General features: G+C 37.6%; 1 protein-coding gene across 6 annotated transcripts in view; it reads right to left on the bottom strand.

The window, feature by feature from the left end:
- The window catches only part of Chl1 (cell adhesion molecule L1 like), a 207927-nt gene that overhangs the window by 43918 nt on the left and 138241 nt on the right, over positions 1-25768 (bottom strand). For 5 of the 6 annotated variants that reach the window (XM_048438481.3, XM_048438479.3, XM_048438483.3 and 2 more), the window contains 6 exons: positions 16546-16668; positions 15354-15524; positions 14352-14399; positions 12442-12562; positions 7124-7308; positions 636-767 (listed from right to left, as the gene is read on the bottom strand). In XM_048438481.3, the coding sequence (XP_048294438.3) occupies positions 636-767; positions 7124-7308; positions 12442-12562; positions 14352-14399; positions 15354-15524; positions 16546-16668 (780 nt within the window). The remainder of the gene's footprint in view (positions 1-635; positions 768-7123; positions 7309-12441; positions 12563-14351; positions 14400-15353; positions 15525-16545; positions 16669-25768) is intronic. The other variant, XM_048438482.3, reaches the window with a different exon arrangement.

A 25768-nucleotide genomic window follows, 5' to 3' on the forward strand; every position in this document is an offset into this window, starting at 1 on the left:
TGTTGCGTCACATAGAGTTTCAGGTTTCACATATCCTGACCACAGCATGGAGGCAATGTGTGGCCGAAGTAGTGTAGTAGGGGCAATGTGTGGCCGAAGTGTGTAGTAGGGGCAATGTGTGGCCGAAGTGTGTAGTAGGGGGCAGCGTCCAGGATGGGGATGTTGCATGGGTGCAAGAAGTTTTAACTTCCAACTTATGCTTTCATCCATTAGGTTACTCTATCATTCTTTCTCATGGTCAGGAGCAAGTGTCAGTTTGTGTTAGACCTTTTTCTAATTCAGTCACCAGGTCATTAATATATATAATTATGTTTTATATATATATATATATATGGTTATATATATGTAATATATATGTATATATATATATGTAATTATGTTAGTGTGTTAGTGTGTGCATAAACACTTTCCATGCCTCTTTCACTGTGTTGGTTCCCACCCATCACATTACTCATAAAGAAGAACTTGTTGATTTTTTTTGGCAATGTATTATGCTAATACACCCCCTTCTGGTATACTTCATACATCACCGAACTGTCTGATGATATACCGTCCCATCCAATTGTTGTCTTCCCCACCCTGTCACTCTTGGGTCTCTATTTATTTAATTTTTTTTAAGTTTGTTTTTAACTCACTTTCAATTGGGAAGCCATTGACTCTCCATTTGATCGTGGGTTGAGGTTCTCCTTCTGCTTCACACAACAAGATGCCACTGCTCCCTGTGCTGTACACTGCACTCTGAGGTTTCTTTTTCCAGCGTGGAGGCTCTGAACACAAAACAAAGAGATTTTCAGAAAGTGTCTCTATAGCACAAGAGCAAACCTTTGTAACAGGTCTGCATTTCTACCATATACCAGCAGAGGGCAGACACCACAAAGTAGTCCACAGCAGCTCTTTTGGTTTGGTTCTGCAAAGTAAGGTGGGCATGTTAAGGTCTATGTGTGTGTGTGTGTGTGGGGGGGTGAGTGTGGGTGTACTTACATTACATTCTGAACATGTAAATAAAACAACACACTAAAAATACACAGCCGCTTTAGCTCCTCAAGTATATATTTCACTTACAGAAACAAGCAGGAGGACTAAGCAGATGGTAGCTCGTTTAGGACTGGCTTAGGACTGGCTACTGTTTCTGCTCAAGCGGCAGCAAGGTAGCTGAAAATGGTGATATGCAAGAAATAGACTTGGAGAGCGTTTTAAAAGCTTGCAAAAACCTTGTTCATTGATTATTGACACCAGTATTTACATATCTTATCTATACCAATTTCCATAACTTACGAACTTGGAAAACATAATTTGCTAGAAATGTTCTGCTTGCAAAGGAGTAGGGATGGAACCAGATAGGAACATTTGACTGTTTTTCTTTTGAAACAAAGCAGGAAAAACAGAAATAAATTATCTCTATTTTTTGATACATAAAACTTCAGAAGTGTAAATCAGATTGAAGTATCAGAACAAAGCAAGACAAGTGTCTTCAGTTCAAACATTACTGTCATATTTTGTCACTTTCAGAGTAGCCCCATGCCAGCAGTGAACAAAAGACTTGAAATGTTCATGGATTATTATTATTATTTATTAGTGTTTTGCCTGCAAGTGTGACTGTGTATCACTTTCTTGGATGCCTGGTGCCCATAGAGGCCAGAAGAAGATATCAGACCCCTTGGTTGAAATTACAGACAGTTGTCAGCTACCATGTTGATGCTGGGACCTAAATCTGGGACCATTGAAAATGAAGCTAGTGCACTTAAACACTGAGCCATTGCTCCAGACCTAGGTACAAGGTTGATGATTATTCTCAGAAGTAGCTTAATAAAATTTTGAGGTAATAATTCCCATCGACTTTAGCTTGGTCATTTTTCCCCAAGTACTGCGGATTTCTGTCTTGATTCAAAAAGGAAACTGTTTAAAGATATGAACATGTATAAAAAGAAAATATCTTTCAAATTGTTTTAGTAAAGGAAGGAAAGGGGATTTCACAGTGGGAAAAAAAACCCAAATTCCTAAAAAAGAAAACACGCATACAAAGAATTTTGGCAAGTCTATGTGTAAGCAAGAGACATGCCTTTAGAATCTCCTCACAGGATGTGGGCTCCACTGTTAATTTCCATGTTAAACATCTGTTTTTAACAGATTTATCTACAAATATTGAGGTATTTAGCATAAAATACGATGGACTAAATTAGAAATGTAGGTCACTTTCTGAAGGGAAGAGTGCCTTGATGTCATTATTATTTTGAAGATTTTTATTTGTGTGTAGGGTGTATGAATATTGGTGGATGTCAGTTCAATATGCATGTTGGAAACCAAACTTAGTTCCTCTGGAAGGGCATCATGAGTTCCAGACCACTGAAACATCTTTCTAGGCTCTTTCCTTTTAAATGTTTTTTGTTGTTGTTGTTGTTGTTGTTCTTTTTATATAACAATAAAGAAATTCAACATGTGCAAGTTACAGGCAAAGCCTGAGGAACGTGCAAGCCATTGTGTTCATAGTAGAAATGATGACTCTTCCTTCCCAAGTGTGAAAAATAAAAATAATGAAAATATTCTTCTATTCCCACTGCATAATGAAAATCAATTTTCTAATCACTAGCCTTATCCCAAGAATTTCATTAACCTTTGTGTGTGTGTAAAGACATATTACTGTTAGGATCAAATAAAGAGGTGAGGTATCACCTCATCTAACCTTTGACCTTACAGAAATAATACTGAGCTTTGGAGAATTCATCTAATTTTTTTTCAGGGTCATCAGTGAAAGAATCCTCATTTCCTGTTCATGCCACATCGTGGATCTCAGAACAGAGCCTCTGGGGGAAGGAGAGAGAGGCAAAGCTCTGGAGGCAGTTTCTTATCCACTGTTATCCTACATGTATAACTAGGAATCGAAGTCAGTTCAGTGGTCCAGACAAGCCTTCGCATTACCAACATCCCCCCAACCCTATATATATCAACTCGCTCAGGAGGTTTCAAACATTTGGTAGTTGATCGGAACCATTACTATACATTAACCTGGCCGTTTTAATAGGATTTAATGACACTTCCACATTTCTGTAGAAGTTTCTCTCCCTTTTTTTCCCTTAAGCTACTGGCTCAAACAGATGTAAGCATCGACATGAAACTTGAGACCTAAAACGTATCTATGACAGCTTTACATCCAGCCGAGGCAGAGACTCTCACTGTTGACTTCTCTAGCTGAATATTCAGTAGTTCAATTCTGAAGACAGAACTGAGTGTTCTCAGACTGATGACCTCTGGAGAGCCAGGACAGAAGCTTGTTGTTTTATTTCTTCCTGATTTGGCACTATGTCTCTCTAAGAAAAGATGTGTAGGGTGAACTTTTAAGTAGAACTTGATAAATATCTAAAGACTTCTGTGGAAAAGACATAAGAAAAAAAAAACTAAAGCACATTAGAATGAAAATAATTCTTGCTGTTTGGTCATTTACTCTCCCATGACATAGATTTAATTAACATGTTATTTAACTACTACTTGGTTCACAAAAGACATTATTGTCAGCCTGTAGCTTGATTAGAAACTCAGGGTGGCTGAGATGCAAGGTCGGAGGACCAGCAGAAGTTTACCAAAACTCAAATCACACACCTGTGGGATGGGTAAGATCTAGTCAAGGCGATTACAGGAGAGGAGAAACATAAAGGAAATGATAGATAAACCTGACAGTTGGGGGGAAAAAGCCACAGGGTCCCATTCTTTTGTCCACATGCCTGAGATATGTGGTAACAGATAAAAAGTGCACCGAATTAGTCATGATTGTAAACAAACACAAGATGATAAATTCAATTTATGGTGTCCAAAACAGAGATGCCAATGCCAGAATTCTGATAACACTGTAAAAACACTAACAACTTTTTTATCATGAGACCAAAAAAACAGACAAAATGGGAAACTTGATATCTATGAAACAAATTACGTAGTAGACATTTTCTTAGTAAAACTGTTTTGATCACAATTGTCTGCTTAATATTTATATTCTTCGTTTTCGTGCGACAGTGTCTTGTGTATACCAGGTAGGCCGCTGCTTGCAATGGATGACCTTTAACTGTTGATTCTCTTGCCTCTGCATCCCAAGTGGTGGGAACACAGGGGTGCACCACCAGCCCCAATTTATGTGTGCTTGGGACTGAACCAAGGGCTTTGTGTACATTAGGTAAGCATTCCACCAACTTCTTATGAAAGAAAATTGTTAATTCAAAATAAGCTATTGTTCACAGTATCAATGACTGGACTGAGTTTCAGCTCATGGCATCATATAGACACTGCAGGGCACTTTGGATAGAATTAAGGATTGAACAGATGTGCAAAAGTGATTCATGCTTTATTTCTAAAATTCAACAGTCTCAAATGATTCCATAGTGGACAACATAAAAATGGTAGATGAGCAATTTTCTTTCATATTATCAGTTTAAGTGTGACTAATATTCAGATGTCTGGAATTTTGTTTCATGTGACAGTCTTATGTATCTTTTTCTTTATTATTATTATTTTTGAGTGTGTGTCCACATCATAGTGTACCTGTGACAGATAGCTGTATAGAGTCAGTTCCCTCCTTTTACGATTGTGTTGATTCCTGAGACATAATTCAGGTTTGCTGCAATCCCCTTTACCACTGGGCCATTTCACTAGCCCGTATTATACCTCTTGCTACTGCATATGCAATAATTCATACTGAAAGATTCCCAGAAAATATGGTGACATCTAATTAGGACATCACAGCTGTTTTCCTCGTGCAAAAGAAGGCATTTGACTTGCAATCTGGTTACATATTTAGACTGCTGTAGTTTAAAGTACAAGCTCACAGAATTTGAGCTTCAGACCTGGGAAGAAAATCAAAAACTATGCTTCTAATAGCCACACAAGAGATTGTCAAAATGGGCTGGAACTTCAAAGTATATGGTAGTACTGGTTTCCCCCAGATGACCGTCCTGATTTAATTTGGGTTTCTAAATAAAAGAATGAAAAGAAAGAGGCAGAGAAAAGAGACAAAAGAAAATGTTATTAAGGTGAAGTCGTCTCTCTTGATGATTCGTGTACATTATAGTTATTGTTTTCTTGCTTTAGGACGGAAAATACTTCTAGAACATTCTTCTTGGAGACAGTCCACTGTTCTCATGCAGGTGTAAGGAGAAGCTGAAACAGGCATCTGAGTGCACTTAGTATTTTCACACAAAAGCATAATGATTCGATATTCTTCATAAAAACAATATTTATGTCTCAGCATCACTAATACCTGTTTTGAAAATAGTGAAGATAATTTGTTCAAGAACTCTCTCTCTCTCTCTATATATATATATATACATATATATGTATATATATACAGTCAACCTTTTAAGTTGTATAATTAATTTGCTTGTATAATATTTTTTGCAACATTTGCAATTCTTTTGAAAGCCTTGGTCTTAATAGTCAAGAAAACTGAGGCCAGATTGTTAAAATATTCAGCTACCGTAGCAACGCAGCAGCCATCTGGAAGGATTTTTAACAGTCAGCAACTCAGAGTAGAAGCAGCTAATAATTATGTGTGTCTGGTTAGAGAGAGAGAGAGAGAGAGAGAGAGAGAGAGAGAGAGAGAGAGAGCACCATGGAAGGACTTGGGGCTAGGGAATATCCCCATTACAAGCTACTACCACATTATATACAGTGTCACATTATATACACTTTATATACAGATTATATAAAAATCTGTAAATTTATAGGCATGTCTTTCGTACTTTTGCTGAGTATCTCTGAATAATTTGTTGTCAGAGCAATCTATTATTGTGGACAGATGTGGATGGTAATGTTTAACTCTACTTTCTCTCCTATATAGGTTTTGCTTCGCCGTACCAAAAATAAACAAATAAATTCCTTTTAAAATTACTTTTATTTTTTATTTTTCTCTTCTCACCTTAACTAAGAAAACAGTATAGAAGGTGTTGGCAAATTGTGTTAGTTCAAACAGATGCACCATTCAGTCAATGATTGTAATATTTGCTTGTGAGTGGAATTTGTGCTTAACCTCTGTTCTTTCCCAGCAATTAGGGGCAAAGACCGTTACTGAAGTGCTCCTTGAACTTTAGAAACGAAGCTTTAAAGGGTAAACTTTAGCAGAACATTATGGAAACCTGGCAGCTGCAGTTCACGAACGAATAGCCTGGCAGAGATGATTTCCTTCCATACTTAAGCCAACCCAGCACTAAATAAGTTCAAAATTACAATGTCGTGACTAATCCATTCCTCTGATCAATACAGTTCAGGAAACCGCAGAGGGAAACCCCAGGTGTGACCCCACCCACGGGAAGCAGTGGGAGTCAATCAAACCACAGCAGGATCATGTAGCCTCTGCTTCTGCACCACAGGCAGGCCTGGATTTCTAATTTCTATGGCTGCTACTTCATGAGAATGATGTCATCATCCCTTACTTATTCTTGATTACAACAAATAACAGAACATCTCAAATATTCAAAAAACAGTTCAGTTATTTATGGGCAGAAGATGAATGCAATGCATTTTGGTACTATTTGATAAACAATCAATGTTTGCACTGTATAGTCTCTTTATATTTCTCTGTCAGTGATATACTGAATACCAAGGTACACAGTGCAAAATGCTGGAATAAGGATAACACAAAGACGATTCATCTACAGCCACCATTTCTTTGACAAAGAACCTGAGGAATAGAGAAATGGAAGCCAGTGACCTTGGGCAAGGGGGCTGAGTGAAAAGATTAGGAAGCAGTCCAAACCTCCTTCCAGGGTCCTTTCTATAATGTTTGACCTCATGATCATGACCTCATTTATGAGCATCCTGTGCACATTATAATAAAAATCATTCCATGCAATAAAATCTTACAGGAGGGTAGATTTAATGACCATTTAAACAGACTCTGGAAGGAGTGTATGTTCAGCCCCTAACATTAACTCTCTACTTGACATTTGTGCCTTCCATTCGGTTTGTGGAGATGAATTATAAACGTGATTAATTAAGTATAGTGTTACTCAGTGCCCACACTACAACTAAAACCCTAAACTAATGATCAACTTTAACCCATAAACTGTTGAAGGAAAGGTCTGTGACTTGTGTACACTTATTCATCTCTTTGAAGCAGAAATTTAAATCTTAATGGAGAACATACCTTGTACTATGATATGAAAATCATGACTGGCTTTCCCCAAGAAGTTGTTAGCTATACAGCGATAATTTCCTTTGTCGTGGTAGGAGATGTTTTCGATCTTCAAAGTCTTCCCATAATTTTCTTTCGTTTCTCTTCCCTTTGGTAATTCGCTACCCGGTTTGCTCCACTCGACCTGTGGAGTTGGTCTGCAAGAAGTAGAATGAATGCATAGATAAGCAACTGTCAACTACAAACAATTCCTCAGGGCACACCTATAACCAAGTTGCCTTACACAGTCACTGTGTCTTATCAGCTTCACCAGAGGACTTACCAGGGTGGAAAGCAGGGCTTTGAACAGGCATGTTTCATCAGGAGCTCCCTTAGTGGATGACTCCCTAGCAGTCTTGTCCCCCTAAGTGAGCTAAATCCACCTGAGTGCTGAATCAATGAAGTCGGATGTGAGACGAATAACTGAAGACACTTCTCAAGTGTGACATTCTCCCTATGGTTGGGCATCAAGAGATTCCCCTTCCCTGTGTGACTCTCAACAACATGGCACAGTAGTCTCCAACAGCCAGCAAAGGAAAACCACAGTTTCCCCTTGAATCCTAATGAAGGCAATTTTGGCTAAAGTGGTTGGGAGTGGAGCCAAATGCGTGGGTTGGATAGAGAAGCAGTTCTTTCATTCTTGGCAGCTTGGAGTGAACAACACAGGCCTTGCTTTCCTGCTCTGAGGGGAACAGAAGGAAGGAGACAAGAACTCGGAATCTCCCTAATTCAGAAGCATTGGGGAGATGGGCATGGTCGATCAAAACAAACAGAAGCCAAACAAAAGACAGGGATAACCTTGTTACATGCCAACACCTTTCTCTCTCTTACAATGAAGGGAAACAGGAGCATGGGCCAAGCCAAGCGATTTGTGGAATAATCTCTTCTAAAAATGAAGGATGGAAAAGTGACATTCTATGACACTTTGACTTTAAAATGTCACTGATAGCCAACTATAATTGGGTACAACTTTGTTTTGGCCTCCTACAAGACTGGAAAACACCTAATTCTGTTATTTACCTTACTGCTGGTTACTAATTACTACTCTGAGAACTCTCTAAGGGTGAGCTGTCTTACTGCGATCATTTTACCAGCATCAAACAGAAGCTCCACGAAGCTAAGTAACTAACATTTATCAGATTCAAAGCTTGCATTTTCCTTAGCTGTTTCTATTTGATTTCTGCTTTTCAAAGGAATTCATCCTTCTTAACATATGCTCGTGGGCACCAACTAAATAAAAATTTTTAAAATTTATTTATTATAATTTTATGTTTATGTTTTGTCTGCATGGGTGTATGTGCACTACATACACATCTGGTGACCATGGGGACCAGAAGAGGACATTGGATCCCCTAGACTTGGAGCTACAGATGATTGTGAAAGACCATGTGAGTCCTGGGAATTAAATCAGGCCATCGGCAAGAACAGCCATGATCTTAACTACTCAACTATATCTCTAGCCCCAATAATTATTGTTTCTGTTATTTCAAATTACTTGTTCACAAAGAAAATGAATAGAATAACTCAATTATTAGGAAACACTAAATAGTAGGTAAAGATGGCGTTTTTTCTACAAACATCTGGTATTTTCTCTCAAGGCCAATGGAATTAACCTCACAGACTTGAAACAACAACTCACTTTTTGACCACGTACAGAGCACATGGCAGATTTCCTCAGGAAATGGTCATTGCAGACAGATAGATACATGTGGGAGTCTATTGATTAGCTGTTGAATTCTAGAGATCATGCCACCAAGTAGTACTCAGAGTCCAAGTTTCCTACCTGCTTGCTTTTTATACCATCTGTCAAAATGGCAATCCGCCAAGTGACAGACTGCCCTGGACCCCAGTTCCTCCCAAACAGATTTTCATGAGTCTATGTTTTAGCAATGCAGGATCTCACTTTCCTCAAATTCTACCTTTACTTCTGTTCTTGAAAACAATCACTTGTCTAACACTTTTCACTTCATACAATCAAATTAAATGATTTTAAATCAGTGCAACATGATATCATAAGTAGGCATGGTTTATACAACTAGAAAATTTCCTGTTTTCTTCTTGACCATTCTGGATTTTTTTGTTGACTTACTTTATTTTTAAAGAGCATTTGCTAACAGAATTGTAACAAGGATAGGTTGAGGGAAAAGTGTTGTTTAATACTTTTTTGGCACACCACCATACATTATTTCATAGCTTCAAATATTTATGCCAGTTCTTATGTGGGTAATTTTTCTTCTGATTCTTGATTAAACATGTAGGAGACACAGATATCATATGGGTTTTAAATTCATGAGGAGGCTGCTCTTATTTCACACAGTGTGAGTGTGAATTATTAAAGCAGCAAATTCTCCCCACTGACACTAAGATCTCAACACCTTCCTCTCCTAATGAGAGTCAAAATATCATTTAACTCTTCCCCATCTCCAGGAATCCATAAACTCTAAGCTTTCCAAGATGTGTATGTCTCTGTAAGCTTGCCCAATATATTATCATTTGGTGTGTGTGTGTGCGTGAGTGCACGCACGTGAACGCACGCACATGTGTTGCATGTGTCAGTGTGCTTACATGTGCATAAGAGCACAGGCCAGAGGAGAGTGTCTGGTGTCCTGCTCTGTCACTTGTCCCCTTCTTCCTCCCACTGCTAGAGTTACAGGTTTGCAGCTCTGTCTGACTTTTCAGATGGGTGGTGAGGGTTCAAACTCAGGTCCTCATGTTTGCATAGAAAGCATTCTTAAATAACAGCACAGACATTTTTAATATCATTATTTACTGAAGTGTATAATTTTTGTAACCACCTCAGAGCAGATAGTGCTCCTCACTGTTTTCCTTGTTTAAACCGAAAGGGTTTGTTTGTTCAAAATATGGTGGTGTTGAAAGTGTTTTTGGTTTCAGTCAACTTGGAATAGTGCTTTCCTTCAGCATAAACTCTGTGGGCTTCATTTGCCTAAGGGGAAAGTAGGAATAATTACAGCCAGGGAATGTTGAGAGGCAACATGAGTCAAGGATGTACAGGACAAAATAATACCACAATGGTTAGAGATATGTACTTTTGTTACTCCCGAATGCATGTGATGTTAAACTTCCTTGAGATACACATGGCATCCTTCAGAAAACTTTTTGATTATATTGCCTCCATTCCGAAGATGATCAACCAGAATAAATAGCCCAACTCAAACCAGTGAAGAGGGGAAAAAATCCCTTCCTATAACAGTATCAGGAATCCTCATGTTGCAAAGGCAGACAACTCTTATAATATCCATGTTCTTTCCTGTGTGCATTTCCAACCCTCCAGTCTCTACAAGGCACACAGGAGTAATGTTTCTGCAAGCGGAGGATGAGATGAACAGATGCCAAATCCCTCAGGAAGTAAATGATAGCTTGGCGGGAGATGAGGGGTAGGAGTCTCTAAAGCGTTGCCGGACTCTGAGTTAGCATGAACAGCGACAGAGCTTGAAAGCATTTAATTTCTACCACACCAAATACATGCTGGCACCAGGTGGTTAGCCACAAGTTACAGCAGATGGGAAGGCTTTGACCTTCTCACAGAGCAGGGCCAGAGAGAGGCTTAGCAGGTAGGAACACTCCTGTCCTGGCAGATGACCTGGCTTGAATTCCCAGCATCCACGTAGTGGTTCACCACCTCTGAAACTCTACTGTCTTTTCTTGCCTCTCTGGGAACTGGACACATGTAGTGCACAGACATACTTGCAGTCAAAATACTCATGCAAATAAAATTAAAATAAATCTTAATAAACCACACATAGACACCAGACTTTTTCCATAGAGGTCATATGACAACATATTGAAATAATTTATCAGTCAACACTGGTGACTTAAGGCTTGTAAGTAACCTGGCAGGAAAGAAAAATGTGTAAAGTCTGTAGAAGTTGTACAATAATTAAAATAGTTCCTTTTGCTTCACAATCTAACTTGAAACAAGTCATTCAGACTTTTCACTAAATTATGAACAAAGGTGGATTTTATTTTTTTATTTTTACTTTCAATAACTAATTAATGTAACACAACTTAATATATTTCAAATCCTAGTTGATTAAAGAGACTTTCATTACTTGCAAAATGATTTGAATTTCAAATTAATAAACTGAAAGATGAAATGCCTTTCTCTACAGCATTCATAATGGGAGACTGTTAAATCGGCGGAATACTTGTAGAAACAGGCAAACTAGTATGACCATGGCACTAATCACATAAATGTACAATAGTAGCTCCGCTGAGGCAACAATTTTAGGGATGACAACATGTCAACCCTTAGGGCTTTGGTGGAAGACCTTATACAGGGCATTGATCTTGGAAATATGAGGAAGTCAATCAGTTTTTGATGTGCTATTCCCCTAAATTTAGTGATCTGATCCTGTTTTTGCCCAAAACACAAAAGGGGAAATAAAAATAGAGGACTTTGGAAATTAAAAAAAGAGAGTAGTGTAATGGGCTGGCAGAAATGAAAGAGATTCTAAGACTTTCAAACCAATGAATCAATGGACCTCAAAGAAATGGGAATTTCTCAAGAAATCTCATGCTGGGAGAAAGAAAAGAGGCTAGCCAGAGGGGGAACTTCTCTTTCAGAAGACTCACAGTTCTAACAACTTGCTGTAACACATTACAGGATGAGACTGAAATTCAGACAATGACTGATGAGTCAATGGTATGTGGGACCACACCTTGCAGGGATTTCTTCAATGTGCACATCACTAGAGCTCCGTTTAAACTTGAGTATCACTTCAGAATCAGAAGACAGACCCAGGAGGGATCTTCAAATCCCTTGTTCTTTCTTCAAAATATGGGCATATTGAAGAAATCTTTTCTGTTTTTCTCTATAAATTTAAATCTTTTAATGGACTTATTGAGGATGAGTGGCTGGACCTGGCTTAGCACACAGGTTATGACCCCTCCCCAAGTACTGTAACAGTTTAGCTAGTCCCTGTAAACCAGAGTCTGGCAAGAGAATAAAGACAACAGAAAATACAGGACTTAAGGGCTTAAGGGCAGATGGGGTGACTACTAATACACATACTCTAAGGACAGCAATAGAGCACGAATGTTTTTTTTTTTTGATCCCTGCATCCCACCATAAAGAAAGGTACTTATAAGTCAACTTCAGTTGTAGCCTGAAGTTTGTATAAGGAATCAACATTTTTTTTCCCCAGAGAAACAGGAAGAGGCTTTATGTTTTTAAAAGTAGTAACTTAAGAACAAGCATGCAGCAAAGGTCTTTGTTTTGCAGTCTTTAAAACACTATGTGGAAGAGGGCTGACAGAGGCTAGGGTACTCACAGGCCTTCTGCAAAACACTCAAGCAGCAGGGTTTCCCCTTTGAGGACAATCATTGTGGATGAACTGCCACTCTGAGCAGGAGGCAACAGAAGTTTGGGTTTCCTTTGTTTGATTGAATTTGCTGGAAAAGAAAAAAAAAATGAAGAGTCAATTCTCTCTCTGATAAATATAGTAAAAATTCTATGGTTCTAGTTTGTTCTTAAAGCATGATGACTTCACACTGTTTTATGTGTACATATTGGTGTGCTTCTTCTTAGACAGATTCTCTCATCCAAAAAGTATCCAAGTAAGCATGTGCCTCTCAATTTCTTTACCAGCTTTTAAAATTTTTCACAATGTATACTACGTGTTTCTGTTCAGAAATTGAATACTTATTTGAGACAATTTCGTGAAGATACCCTGAAACTAACTAATAGTCTGACTTTGTATTCTATCGTCTGACCAAACCTTGCCATTTTGATGATTATGTATGTCTACTTAATTTCTTATTCTAAGTACTAGGATTGCTTTTTAAAAAAAAAATAGCTTCCTGGAGTATTTCATTGAGAATTCAGACTGAGGAAACTTGACTTGACTTGAGTAGACACCAAACATCAACGAATTTTATTTAGCTCTTCAGGAAATTCCTTCTAGTCTCAGACGCTCCAGGATACTTACTGTTTTAAGAAATAAATCATAGTAAGTCTACCCACTAAGTAGAGTTCGGAAAGTTTCATTTCCTTTTTTCTTAGTAATTTTAAAATATAAAATGTAAATTAAGATACTTCATTTACATTTTATTTTGATATCACTTCCAAATGTGAACATAAATTGTTTTTCATATTCATTGACAATGTGCCTTTATTTTTTGTGGAAAGATAATAAATACTGACCTGCTATCAGAAGATATAATGAGTCATGTGCAGTCTGCTTTGCATTTCCTTGCATGCATTTATATATTAAAATAATTTTTAAAATTTGTACTATATGCAATATTCTTTTATGTGCTTGAAGATACATATTCAGATTACTAATCCCAAAGAAAATGATGTTGGGGATGAGTCAGCACTCCTGAAATGGCACCCCAAGAGGAGCCTTATTCACTTCTGATGATATCACCAGTATATTAGAAATCTAAGTGAAGCTTGTAGTCTTCATTTTGTAGAGGTATTTATTTCATTTGTGTATGTGGTTATAATGAAGAAAACAAGTCAACTATATAATTAAGGTTATAACACAAGCATCTTAGATACCATTCAAGTTCTGATAGATGTTTTATAAAAAAATTAATAAAATTTAAAAGGTCCCATAGACAAGAGAATTGTAAATATGCTGAAGATTGCATACTTTCACAGAGTTAGTGTATGTAGTGGTTTGTTTATCAACTTCTCTAATAAGTTTTGCAAGTATAATTAATTCATTTAACTTTTCTAAATTCAGTATTTCTCTTCGTTTCTTGATATTAACCATTTTTTATTCTCTTTTGTAAAGTTATCAACCTTCCTTGCCTTTTGTGAGCTCGTAAAAGATCCAAAGTTATACACCATTTTATATAAATATTTATGCATTCATAAATATATACATACATTATATCTATACCTAAAACTACAGATACAAATTTATATGTTAATAAAATATAATTATAAGTTACTTGTAAAGATAACACACACATATAGAACTACACTCACACATCAACACATAGACACATATATATATATACACATGTACATATATATATATATATATCCCTTTGCTAAATTCTAAAGCACAGTGAACTACAGAACTTTCTATACTAAAGAGTTACTTAATAGAAATATTAGCATTGCTTCTAGAAAACTCTTTGAGTAAATAAAGAAAAAATTCAAACTGAAATGACAATGAGTAACTAAAGGCAAAAATAAAAGCCCAAATGCTTCACATGAACGACTTACCCTTGGAACTAATTTCTGTGGATGAACTTGAATCATTAGCATGCTTTACTGAAATAAAAAAAATGGAAAACACTAATACAAACATAATGGTTGATGCTGACATCAATAAAGTATGAAAAGTCAAAGTCATGCATTTATTTAGGGAAAATTATGAAATGAAAATACAGCCATGCACATTTGCATACTGTCTAGGGTAATACACAATATATACATTATATATGTACATACACACACATATATACATATATATGTATGTGTATTTATGGAGCTTAAACTTGAAGTTGTGAAGAGACAAGTGTTAATTCTATCACAGAGACTTCAGGCTACTGAAAAGCATTACAGAGAAGACCCCACATATCATATATACATAAGATAGTGGAATAATCTTGGACCAAATTAGACAATGAAGTGGTCATGCCAACCTTCTGCTTCTCCAGAGCCAATTACTCAGCCAGGGAGCTGCTGGGATTATTCTTTGCCTTTGAATCTTACCACTTCATCTCTCACTAATTACTTCTCCCCTTTTGGGAACTCGGACATGCATTTGCAGACTCAAGTAGAAAAGAGAAAATCAATTCAGATAACTTTGTCAATTTGAGAAGGACAAAGAAAAAGCTTGATGTGATAAGAAATATAAATGGTGATTTTCTTTTGACTCATTTTTTGTCTCCTTCATTTTTAGCCTGCTGATTTATCCAAGGTCACAGTGAGCCCAAGCCTGAGATGTGCTTTATGCTCACTGAAAATGAGTAGATCCTGCAGACATCAAATGAAACACATTTGTAATGTGAATTGAGGTTTGATTTTCTGGCTGCCAGAGACAGAGCTACTGTGGATTTGCAGCTGCAGATGTTCCGATCATCTGTATGAAGTCTCTGGAGTTAAACGAAACAATGACGGAAAATACAGAACCGGCTTTAAATGTCTTCGGAGAGAAGAATGAAATCATGCACATATTTGCATTCAGCACAAGTAAAGAAAGAATAAATTATTCGGACTTACAACTGTTCACAGTTAGTTTCATTGGCATTTTTTGCACAATCGTCCTTAATTTTGGAAATGCAGCAAAGCAACAGTAATCATTTCGACTGTCTTTTTCTTCCACGTTTGCAAAATACAGATCTCCCTTTTGGCTCATGTATACTCTTTCATCTTGTTCAATGTGTTCTAATTCTGCAAGGAAAAAAATAAAACCTTTTCATTGAAATGGGCTGGCTCTCCTCACAATGTGCATTAGACTTTGACATTTCTATTTCCTTTCATACAATTTATATGTGGTTGTTATGTCCCTTGTCTGTTCTTCCTATTTTTCTGCAGTCTGATCTTGAAAAAAGAGCAGTGAGCAGGCAAACAGATAAAAATAGGCAACAATGAAATCTTTGGAAGGTCGAGAATCTCACAGATACACCAGCAGTCTGGGTGTTCCATCCCTCATTACCAAATGGTCTCTAACTTTGCATATCTGAAAAATTTTTCAGTTCTAATAATCTATTATTATTTTTGTTTTCTCTGGATGGCATTGCTCTGAAACTGTACTCCTCAAAAGTGATGTTTCAGCCACCAATCACTCTGCACTGGTGTGCAGCTGTGTACTTCTAGGGTGAGTGAAGGCTGCAAATCTCGGCTGCAGCCAAATGTGGCTTCACTTACTCTCCTCTGGCTGCTGTGTAAATAGGATTTTCCTATATAGCATAAATGCCCAGAAGGCCATTATAAAGCATGGGACAGAATAGGCTTTGAAGGAAGAAGGATGCTTCAGGAACCACCAAAGCATTTTGAAAGATTGACCACACTGGCTGATACTGAATGTATCATTGATTTTATCAGGTAGAACTAAGTTAAAACTGTCATACTAAACAAGCAACTACACCAAGTCACTTCAACTCTGACCTTGCCTGTGTTCCAAAGACAAGAGCTTTGGAAGCAAAGTTTGTCATAGGCCTGTCCTATTATATGAACACTCCCCTGCCCCTTTCAAATACTGTAAATCAAGGAATGCAATGATTTTCTAGTGTCTTCACATATACATTCCAGTTTATACTCAGGAGAAAAGATAGAATTTCAAATGTATCTAATTTTGAAATCTATTTGAGTCTATATGAACAATTTATTTCATTGGTTTCATTGCATATGATTACTTACACAGTTCATGGAACTAAAGTGACCTAGATTGATGACACAGAACACTACTTACCAATATTCATCCAATAGATGTGTAAGGGTGGGAGGCCTTTGGGAGGGTTACAGGGTAGGACAATGGAATCCCCTTCTTCCACATCCATGGGTTCAATTTTTTCTTTGGGGAATTTTGGAACACCTGATAAATTGATCACCATGAGACATAAGACATTCATTTTTAATGTAACAATATTTTCTGTTATTAATCCCCAATAACATTCCTCGTCATAAAAGAACGAGCAACTAAGAAATTCAGCATCCCATTTCCTCCTGCCCTGACACGAGACCTTCTCTCTTTCTATTTTTCCAATTCTAATTTCCCAGTCTCACCCCAAAACTATTAGAACCAGATTCACTGCAGAGAATCTTTGGCAGCCTTGCCCACTCTCATTTCCCAAGGTATCCACAGATCTTCCCCTTTACAACTTTTTTCCTCCACCACCCCCCAACTCCTAGCTTGTTTCCAGACCTGAAATCCACCAGATAGGCCCTGCTAATCCAAGGGCCACCCCATCTAAGGCAATAAGTAAGCAGAAGGCAGACACACAATTCTTCCTGCCATCTATGAAGGTGAGCCTAATGAGAACTTCTAATAATGGAGGTTGCAGAGTCTCGATTTACCATTTCTAGAGGAGGCTTCCAGTGGTGGGACCAGGCTCATTCAATTGAGTTGTTGGCCACGGGGATTCCATGGAAACCCCCAAACAACCCAGGCTGCTGCTCAAACAAAGGGCTTTTCTCTTCCAATCGACAATGTTGCCCCATTGTCAAGGACAACACCCATACAGTTTATTAAATGTGGAAAAGTCAAGATGGTCCATAAATGAAGCCCTCACCACTATATTTTAGTCTCTTTGATATGGGAAAGTACTCCGAAGGCTACCAGAAATGTGGACACCAAACCAGTCACAAAATCAGTCCTGCCTACAAAATATGCTAGGCCGACGGTAGTAAAGAACTTGTAGAAATAGCCAAGCAATGTCTGATTTAACCTAAGGCCCACTCCATGAGAAGGAACCCACATCCAGTGCTTCTTGTGCAACCAAGAAACAGAGGTTAGATAGCCTAGACTTCTACAGTAAAATCAAACACTATCAATCCTAAAAAAATCAATAAAATAATTTATAATGATATTCTGCTATACTCATAGAACAGGACCTTATCCTATCACCATTAGAGAGCTTCTCTTGGGTAGAAGACGGGAATAGATGCAGAGGCCCGCAGCCAATCATGCAGAGAAGGAGTCTAAATTGGAGGTTTCCTTCAAATCCCTCCTCTCAGAGCTGACAGAATCCCTTGAAAGTGGAGGTATAAAGAGCGTAAGAGACAGAGGGCATGGAACACACCAGGAGAAGAAGGCCCTCTGAATCAACTAAATAAGGCTAATATGAGTTCATAGAGACTGAAGAAGTACAGGACCTACATGGGCCTGCACCAAGTCCTCTGTATATATATTCTAGCTGTAGACTTAGGATTTTTATGGGACTCTGGACTAAGAATGGGGAGATCTTTGACTCTTGTGCCTGCTCTAGGGACCCCTTTCCTCCTGCTGGGTTCCTGTGTCAAATTTTAATATGGGGCTGGAGGCCCTGGCTGCTCTTGGGGATGAAGAGGGAGGAGGAGGGGGAGGGGGGAGTGGGAGGGTGTTGGGAGGAGGGGCAGAAATGAAAACTTTCATAATTTAATAAACTTTGAAAAAAAATAGTTTCTGCTTCATCTTATTATATTTTATTGTACATTGTTTAGTTGTTATTTCTTAGAAGTCTGTTCTTTTCTAATGAAAGGCAGAAAGGGAGTAGATCCAGAATGGACGGAAAGTAGAGGAGGACCTGGGGAAACTTCATTCAAGATATATTGCATGATAAAAGGATCTATTTTCAACAAAAGGGGGGAAAACCTGGTATGAGCTTTTGTACCCTTTTAAGATACTTCCTGGACGCACAAAATGGTGCATTGGGTAAGCCTGACAGTCTGAGTTCACTCCCTGGAACCCATATGGTAGGAGAAAACTGATGTCTAAAGTTGTCTGCTGGCTTCCACACATATGCTCTGATACAACCACTACATGGCACACACATGTACACACAGATGCACACACACACAGAAAGAAAGAGAGAGACATAGAGAGACACAGAGAGAGACAGAGACAGAGAGAGGATGAAATAAATAAAAACAAAACATCAAAAGATATTTCTGCACGGTGAAATCCTTAACCGAAATAATTTTTCTTGTGTTCTGAATAAGGCATGAAAACACTCATGCATGTTTTTCCCCCCTGAGGTACAATGCAAACCACAAGATTTGTTCATTTTAGATTTTAGTTCTCACAAGCATGATATCATATTCTTCCAAACACTGAGATTTCTTCTGTTGGGTTTATGTTGCCTATCTCTTACTTTATTGCAAAGGCAGTGAACATGACTGGCAAATGCCCTATTCAGATCTTTAGCTATACTAAACAAACAAGTAAATTACAGCTCACACAAGGAAATGGAAGAGAGCAAATATGCCCATTCTAAGTTGCAAAGAGAGCTACCCACCTTGGAATCACTCTAACAAATGCAATTTCAACTAATGCAACTGATGTTGGAAAGGAGGGTTTCTAATAATTCTATTGTGTCATACTCATGCTGGAAACAGTTTCCCAAGTATGAAAGGAATGAAGTCAGAACATCAGAGGACTGGCAGCCAAAACCAATGCTCCAAGTTCATATAGAGTATTTGCACCTATATGGACATTCAAAATGTATTCTGTCTAAACATTATAGAGCCTTTGTCTACCTTAGCAGGGAACTTGGCATTGTGGATTTTCACAGGTCCTGATGCAGGACAATGGCTAGAGGCTGACTTCTATTAGCAGTCCTGGTTTGATGAGATTGTTTTTTAAATATGTGTCCTAATTTTTTTTTTAACTTAAGCAAAGATTCACAACATATTATCATATTTTCTGGAAATCTAAAGGTTTTTAAATCTCAGTTTTGCACATGTTTTGACAGTCTCTACAAAATTTATTTTGAGAACTGCTGTCCATTTCCTCTGTATTTCTCAAATAGCTCCTTTTCCTCCATCCCATTCTCAGCATTTGGGGGAAATTGCCTGACATTTTGTTGTATCCAGGTACCAGATGTTTAATAGCAATTGTTTTATAACTAAATCAAGAACTTTTCCAAATTGAGTATTGTCAGAGGAAGTGGGCTATTATAGTGCCATAGCAACTTGGGCAGAGAAGCTTCAATATCTACACTTTCAGTCATATTGTGGTTCCCTCTTAGTAATCAGACTTATGCCAGAATTTTGAGACACTGGCAAGGTATGTGAATTACAGCTATCCTTGAACTATGCTTTTGCTATTGGTACCATATATTTTCTAATAAAGGCATAGTTTAGTACTTCACTGTTAGCACCCCAAGGATAAAATAACATGTCACTAATGCCCTGGCACTGATTGACAGGACGTATACCTTATCCATATTCAAATTTAGTAAATCTGTTTCCTACTCAATTGAATTTCTAACCATTTATTTAGTGTCATTTGCGACACTGAGGCCCAGTGTACCCTGGTATGTAAGTTAGTCATATGTTTGGGTTTTGATGAATCTGTTTACACTCAGAATCAAAGGACAACATGGGAAGCAAAATACACAAAAGATGAATGAATGGATATATTATTTTCTATCTAATATTCAACAATCAAATGCTTAATGTGAATACCCAGCTTGTTAGAATGTAGAAAATTAATAAGGTATATGAGTTATTAGTTGGAAATCTACTCCCTCAATGCGTGCAAAGAAGTCTAAAGATGCAGACAGATAATACAGCCGGTTAAGTGCTAGCATTCTTGTATGAATTAAATCTAGATTATGAAATTTCAGTTCCCAAACTGTAAACATACACTTAGTTCAGTAAGCATCTAATCCATCCATAAAATAAAGGAAAAGAAAAGACAATTTATAAGTCTACCAAGCCCTTACACAGATACTGTAAATCTTAAGAACAACTTAAAGAGGAAATGAGTATCAGGACACAGGAAAGATTATACATCATCTGATTAAAAGTATTATAGGAAATATTAGAGAAGAAATTAATTAAATTGGTTGTTTCAATTTTTTGGTGACCTTTATTCTTTTAGCCTTCACTATGGAAGAGCATGAATATTTAACATTTATAATAAATACTCTCTTGCTTTCTGTTACTGTGAAAACATCATGAACCAAAGTAACTTGAAAGAGGAAAGTGTTTATTGGGATTATACTTGCAGATCACTAATGTGGGAGTCCCCTCTGCATGCCGTGATTACCATTAATGAATAAAGAAATTGCCTTGGCCTGTTTATAGGGCAGGATTTAGGTAGGCAGAAAGGACTGGACTGAATGCTGGGAGAAAGATGGATGGAGTTAGGGAGACTCCATGGAGCCACCGCCGCTGGAGACAGATGTGCTGAAACTTTGCTGGTAGGGCATGATCTCATAGTGATGCACAGATTAATAGAGATTAGTTAAATTAATATATAAGAGTTAGTTAATAAGAAGCTAGAACTAATGAGCTAAGCAGTGATTTAAATAATACAGTTTCCGTGTCGTTATTTTGGTTCTGGGTGGCCGGGACTAACAAGCGGGCCCTCCTCCAACAGATCACAGCCCATTATTGAGAGAAGTGAAGACAGGAACTCAAGCAGGAACTGCAGCAGAAACCAAGGAGGGATGCTGCAGCCTGGCTTACTTTTGCTCATGCTCAGCTTTCTTATACAGCCCAGACCTGACAAGAGGTGGTGCTTCTCACGTTAGATTTCATCTTTCACCTCAATCATAATTCAAGACAATCTTTTACAGACATAGCCATAGGTCAATATAATCTTAGCAACTGATCAGTTGAGCTTCTTTCTTCCCAGAGCCAGGTTTATGATGAAAACTAGCCAGCACAATGTTGTTTTAAATTAAATTGCATAACACAGAAGCAGTCTTGGAGACAGCTTTAATTCATTTAAAGAAATAACTCTAATTGAAAACCACACTGAAAGTAACTCACTGACTGCAGTTCATTGCTAATAACCATAGAATTATTTGTTGAGGACAGATACAATATGTTTAGGCTTAATAGTCTTTGCTCATGTGAGGAAATTCTACGTTTTTTGTTCGCTCTCAGAGTTCTAAGGAGCCCTCCATCATCACCAAAACACAATCATTCAGACTAGACTTGACCCTGAGTGGTCTTCCTGCAAAAGGATGAAAATATACCTACTTATCACTGTCCATCTAAGCAAGGCATCAAGTGAGTTCAGAAATCCCATTACCACCCAATCTGGATGAAACCACCCTCCTGTCTACAAAACAATACTGTACATCTATTTGCACAAGCAATTGAAACACTTGGCAACATCTTCCTCTTCATGATCCTCTCATGGGTCCTCTTCATGCCCATGATTCAGCACAGTGGATTGATCTCCAGTATTCATCTACAAATGTGAGTTACACTTTACTATGTTCACTCATGACTGGCTTCTTGAAGTCAAGATAGTCTGCACAGAAAACCTTTCTTAGAGACAAGCTGACTACAAATTAACTTATCCACTTCATTCAAGATACGGTCAACCTGCAAACTGAAACTTCATTGGAGCCATACAACTTTGGATGCTGTCAGCAAGGTCTGAAAATGCATCACTTCAGTTCTTCCCAAATTCAGAAAAATTCAACCTTTTCTTACTGAGCAGAGAAAATTTTGGACAAAAATGGGCTGGCAGAAATAGTAGTTCTCAACCTGTGGATCACGACCCCCCATAGGGATATCAAAGATAATTAGATTACAAATCATAAGAGTAACAAAATTACAGTTATTAAGTATCAATGAAATAATTCTATGATTGAGAGTTACCACAACATAAGGGACTGTTTTAAGACATTGTAGCATTAGGAAGTTTGAGAACCACTGATCTAGAGGGTCCTCTAGGATATTCTGGGGTATATTGGAATTATTTTAATAATTGATTATAGTTTTTTCATTTAAAATAACTAGAGCATATGTAAATGATATCTTACAGACTCAAATGCATAGAGCAGAAGATTTAGTACAAGCTATGATAAATCAAGAAAGTATGGAGAAAGGTGACCAGCAACCTGAAGGATGGTTAAAATTAGCCAAAGTAAAAAGAGTTATATCATCAAATTATGTAGTGCATTTTATTTGTATTTTAATACATAAAGGGGGATAGAGAGATAGCTCAGAGGTTAAGAGCACTGGATGCTTTTCAAGAGGACCTGGGTTCAACTCCCAGTAGTCACACTAGTTTGCCACAGAAACCAGGCAGTAGTGGTACACGCCCTTAAACCCACAAATAAAGAGGATTCTAAAATAGGAGGAGACAGTTCTCAGTCTCAGTCTCATTCTGGAATTCCTGGAGGCAGGATCGCCATTATGGACTGAAGTAGACTTAAATGCCAATTTTTGGGTTTTTTTTTTTGTTTGTTTGTTTGGGTTTTTTGTTTGTTTGTTTGTTTTTTGTGTTTCTGACCTTCAGGTTGAACACCAATTTCTTTCTCAGAGCTTTTATTAATTGTGCTTCAAGATTAAACTATGATGATTAAAAAGAAGAGAAAAGAGCTTCCATCTCCACACACACACACACACACACACACACGCACACGCACACGCACACACGCACACACACACACCAGTCACAGCCACACAAGATGTGACCATTCATATTTGGTTTGCTGTGCTCTCCAAAGTCACTAATGTTAAGGCTCATGTAAGAATCCCCCAAAAGCCCATGTGTTCCAAACTAAGTCTCCATGGTTTCTACCGGGAGATGCTAGAACTTTAGAGATGTGAGGCCTAATTTTAAGTTGTCAGGTTATAGGGAGGGTGATCTTGAAGGGAATTATGGAACTGCAGTCCTTTCTCTTTCTCTTTGCCTCCTTGCATAAAAACGCAGGCAGGTTTTACTCTTCCACATGCTCCCATCCCACTGTGCTTCTATAATCTGTCCCGAAGCAATAAGGCCATCCCATCATGGACTGGACAATGCAAAAATGTGAACTAAACTAACTTTGTCTATTTGTAAACTGATTTTCTCAGAGATTGTGCTGTAGTGGCAGAAATCTCATGAATACAACTAGGAAAATGGCTAGAACAGGAAGAGAACCTAATAATGATGTGCTGACTAAGTCACCAAGGTCTATGCCATAGATATCCATCCCATTTAGTGAAAGGTTAAGCATAACTGTTTGTTCGGCTTTTTCTCTCATCCTCTCCCTACCAAACTCAACTCTGATATTATAAAAATAAGAAACTAAACATTGTGAATAGAAATTTTCTTTATATTAAATAAGAACTGGATTTCTGAGACAGACTAAAACTAGAACCACCAAGTTTCCATCACTGCGAAAATAAAAACAATTCCTTGAAGCTTAAGAGAAAATCCATTGTTAAATGAGGAAGCTTGAAACAGTCTTATTTATGAACTCTGAAGTACTGGTATGGAGGTCAGATGATGAAGTATTTTCAGGACAGCTTGGAAACGATTTGTAAGAAATCTCATCCTTTTTACTTGCTTCTGCAGCAGCAAAAAAAGAGAACAATCACCTACATTAAAGCCCTGATCTTTGATCCACAGCCTCTTAACTGCAACTCTGTCATATTCTGACAAGAATTATCCCAATCTCACCATAATTTCTCTGATATGGCTTAGGTAATAAGAGAAAATATTTTTAAAGCCTGTTAATTGTGGTATCTTATATGCAGCTGCCCCACTTCTCTCTTGCAGCAGGTCTAGCTATTGCTTTGTTTGTCTCCATAGCAACCACTTGAATTCAGGCTAAGGACCACCCTAACATCTTGTCTTTTACTATATACATTCACTCTCTTTCATCCTATATTTCTAACCTAATTTAAGCTAAAAAATATGTATAATAGAGACATAGATTTATGAAAACACAGACAAAGCAGTCTCCGGGCTAAGAAAAAATTAGTGTGTGTTTGGGAAAATGCAAATTTTAATTTCAAATATATTCCTTCTAAGGTTCTTTGCATCCATTGGGACATAAACCAAGATTCGAGAGTGCTGACTTTATAATAATTCCTTGACTTTCAGCCACAATGTTCATGGCAATACATTGTGACCCAAAATTTATGGACCTTTTTAACTAAATGTCACTTCAAATTAACTTCTAAATGAAGTTTCAAAGTCTACATATCCATTACTTTTGCTGTATAATCCCAACCCAGGACAGCCACTTCAGCAGCATTGGCATGTCACATGTGGACTCCTTTATGAATACATTCATAAAGCATAAATAAATTCAGACTATACAAAGGAAAACAATACATGATAGAAACTCTTTTATACACTGTGGACTCCACCAAGAGCATTATTGTCTTCCACCTGGTCCTGACCCCAGCTCCGCCCACCTCCATTGGTGGCAATTAGTATCTTCAATATTGTGTTCAGTAGTCTCTTGTTATAAAAATTTCCTAAGCAAAATTTTATTCCTAATCAATATTTCATGTGGATTTACAAACTTTAAACCTAAGTAAAATTATACTAGGAACATTTCCATAAGATTTGCTTTTATAATTTCAAGTATTCTTAATCCTCTATAATGCTGAGAGATGTTATCTGCAAGCTTATACGACAATTTATATATATTACACACTGAACCACCCAAACCATGCAAAACTTAAACTTATGCTGAACATTCTGTGAGGCTAATTGATAGAACCTCAGTGACTTTGGAGAAATATTGCAAGTCCAGAGCTAAATGATCTTTAGCCTCCTTAGTATCCTCATCACCTCTGCTACCCCTAACTCCCTTGTGATTATTATAAATATTCTTATGTGACATGCAAAGAGATCTCAGCACTCTTCAGACCAGCGCCAATGAGTGACATCAGACAGCATCTGATGCCAGTAGCAGAAATTTCCACACAGCACTGTAACCTACCTGCCTGATGTGCCTACCAACATATCCTTAAAATTCCTTCATTTATGACTTTCTCTGGTCCATTCCTATAAATATGTTAGCAATTTTTGCCAGACTAGAATGTGGAATGTGGGGCATCCTGAATCTGTGTAGTCAGGCTGTTGTCAGTCAGAACTGACTCTAGAATCAGCTTCCCTGTGATGTGAGACCCAAATTAATGCAACAGTACATTCCACTACAAATGATGTTAGATTCTCTCTGTCCCTGCATGCTACATATGCACAAATAAATAAATGTATACATCAAACACAAATGCTGATACCC

The sequence above is a fragment of the Myodes glareolus genome, chromosome 3, assembly GCF_982192425.1.
Source record: "Myodes glareolus chromosome 3, mMyoGla1.1, whole genome shotgun sequence".
In the NCBI taxonomy this organism is placed as follows: domain Eukaryota; kingdom Metazoa; phylum Chordata; class Mammalia; order Rodentia; family Cricetidae; genus Myodes; species Myodes glareolus.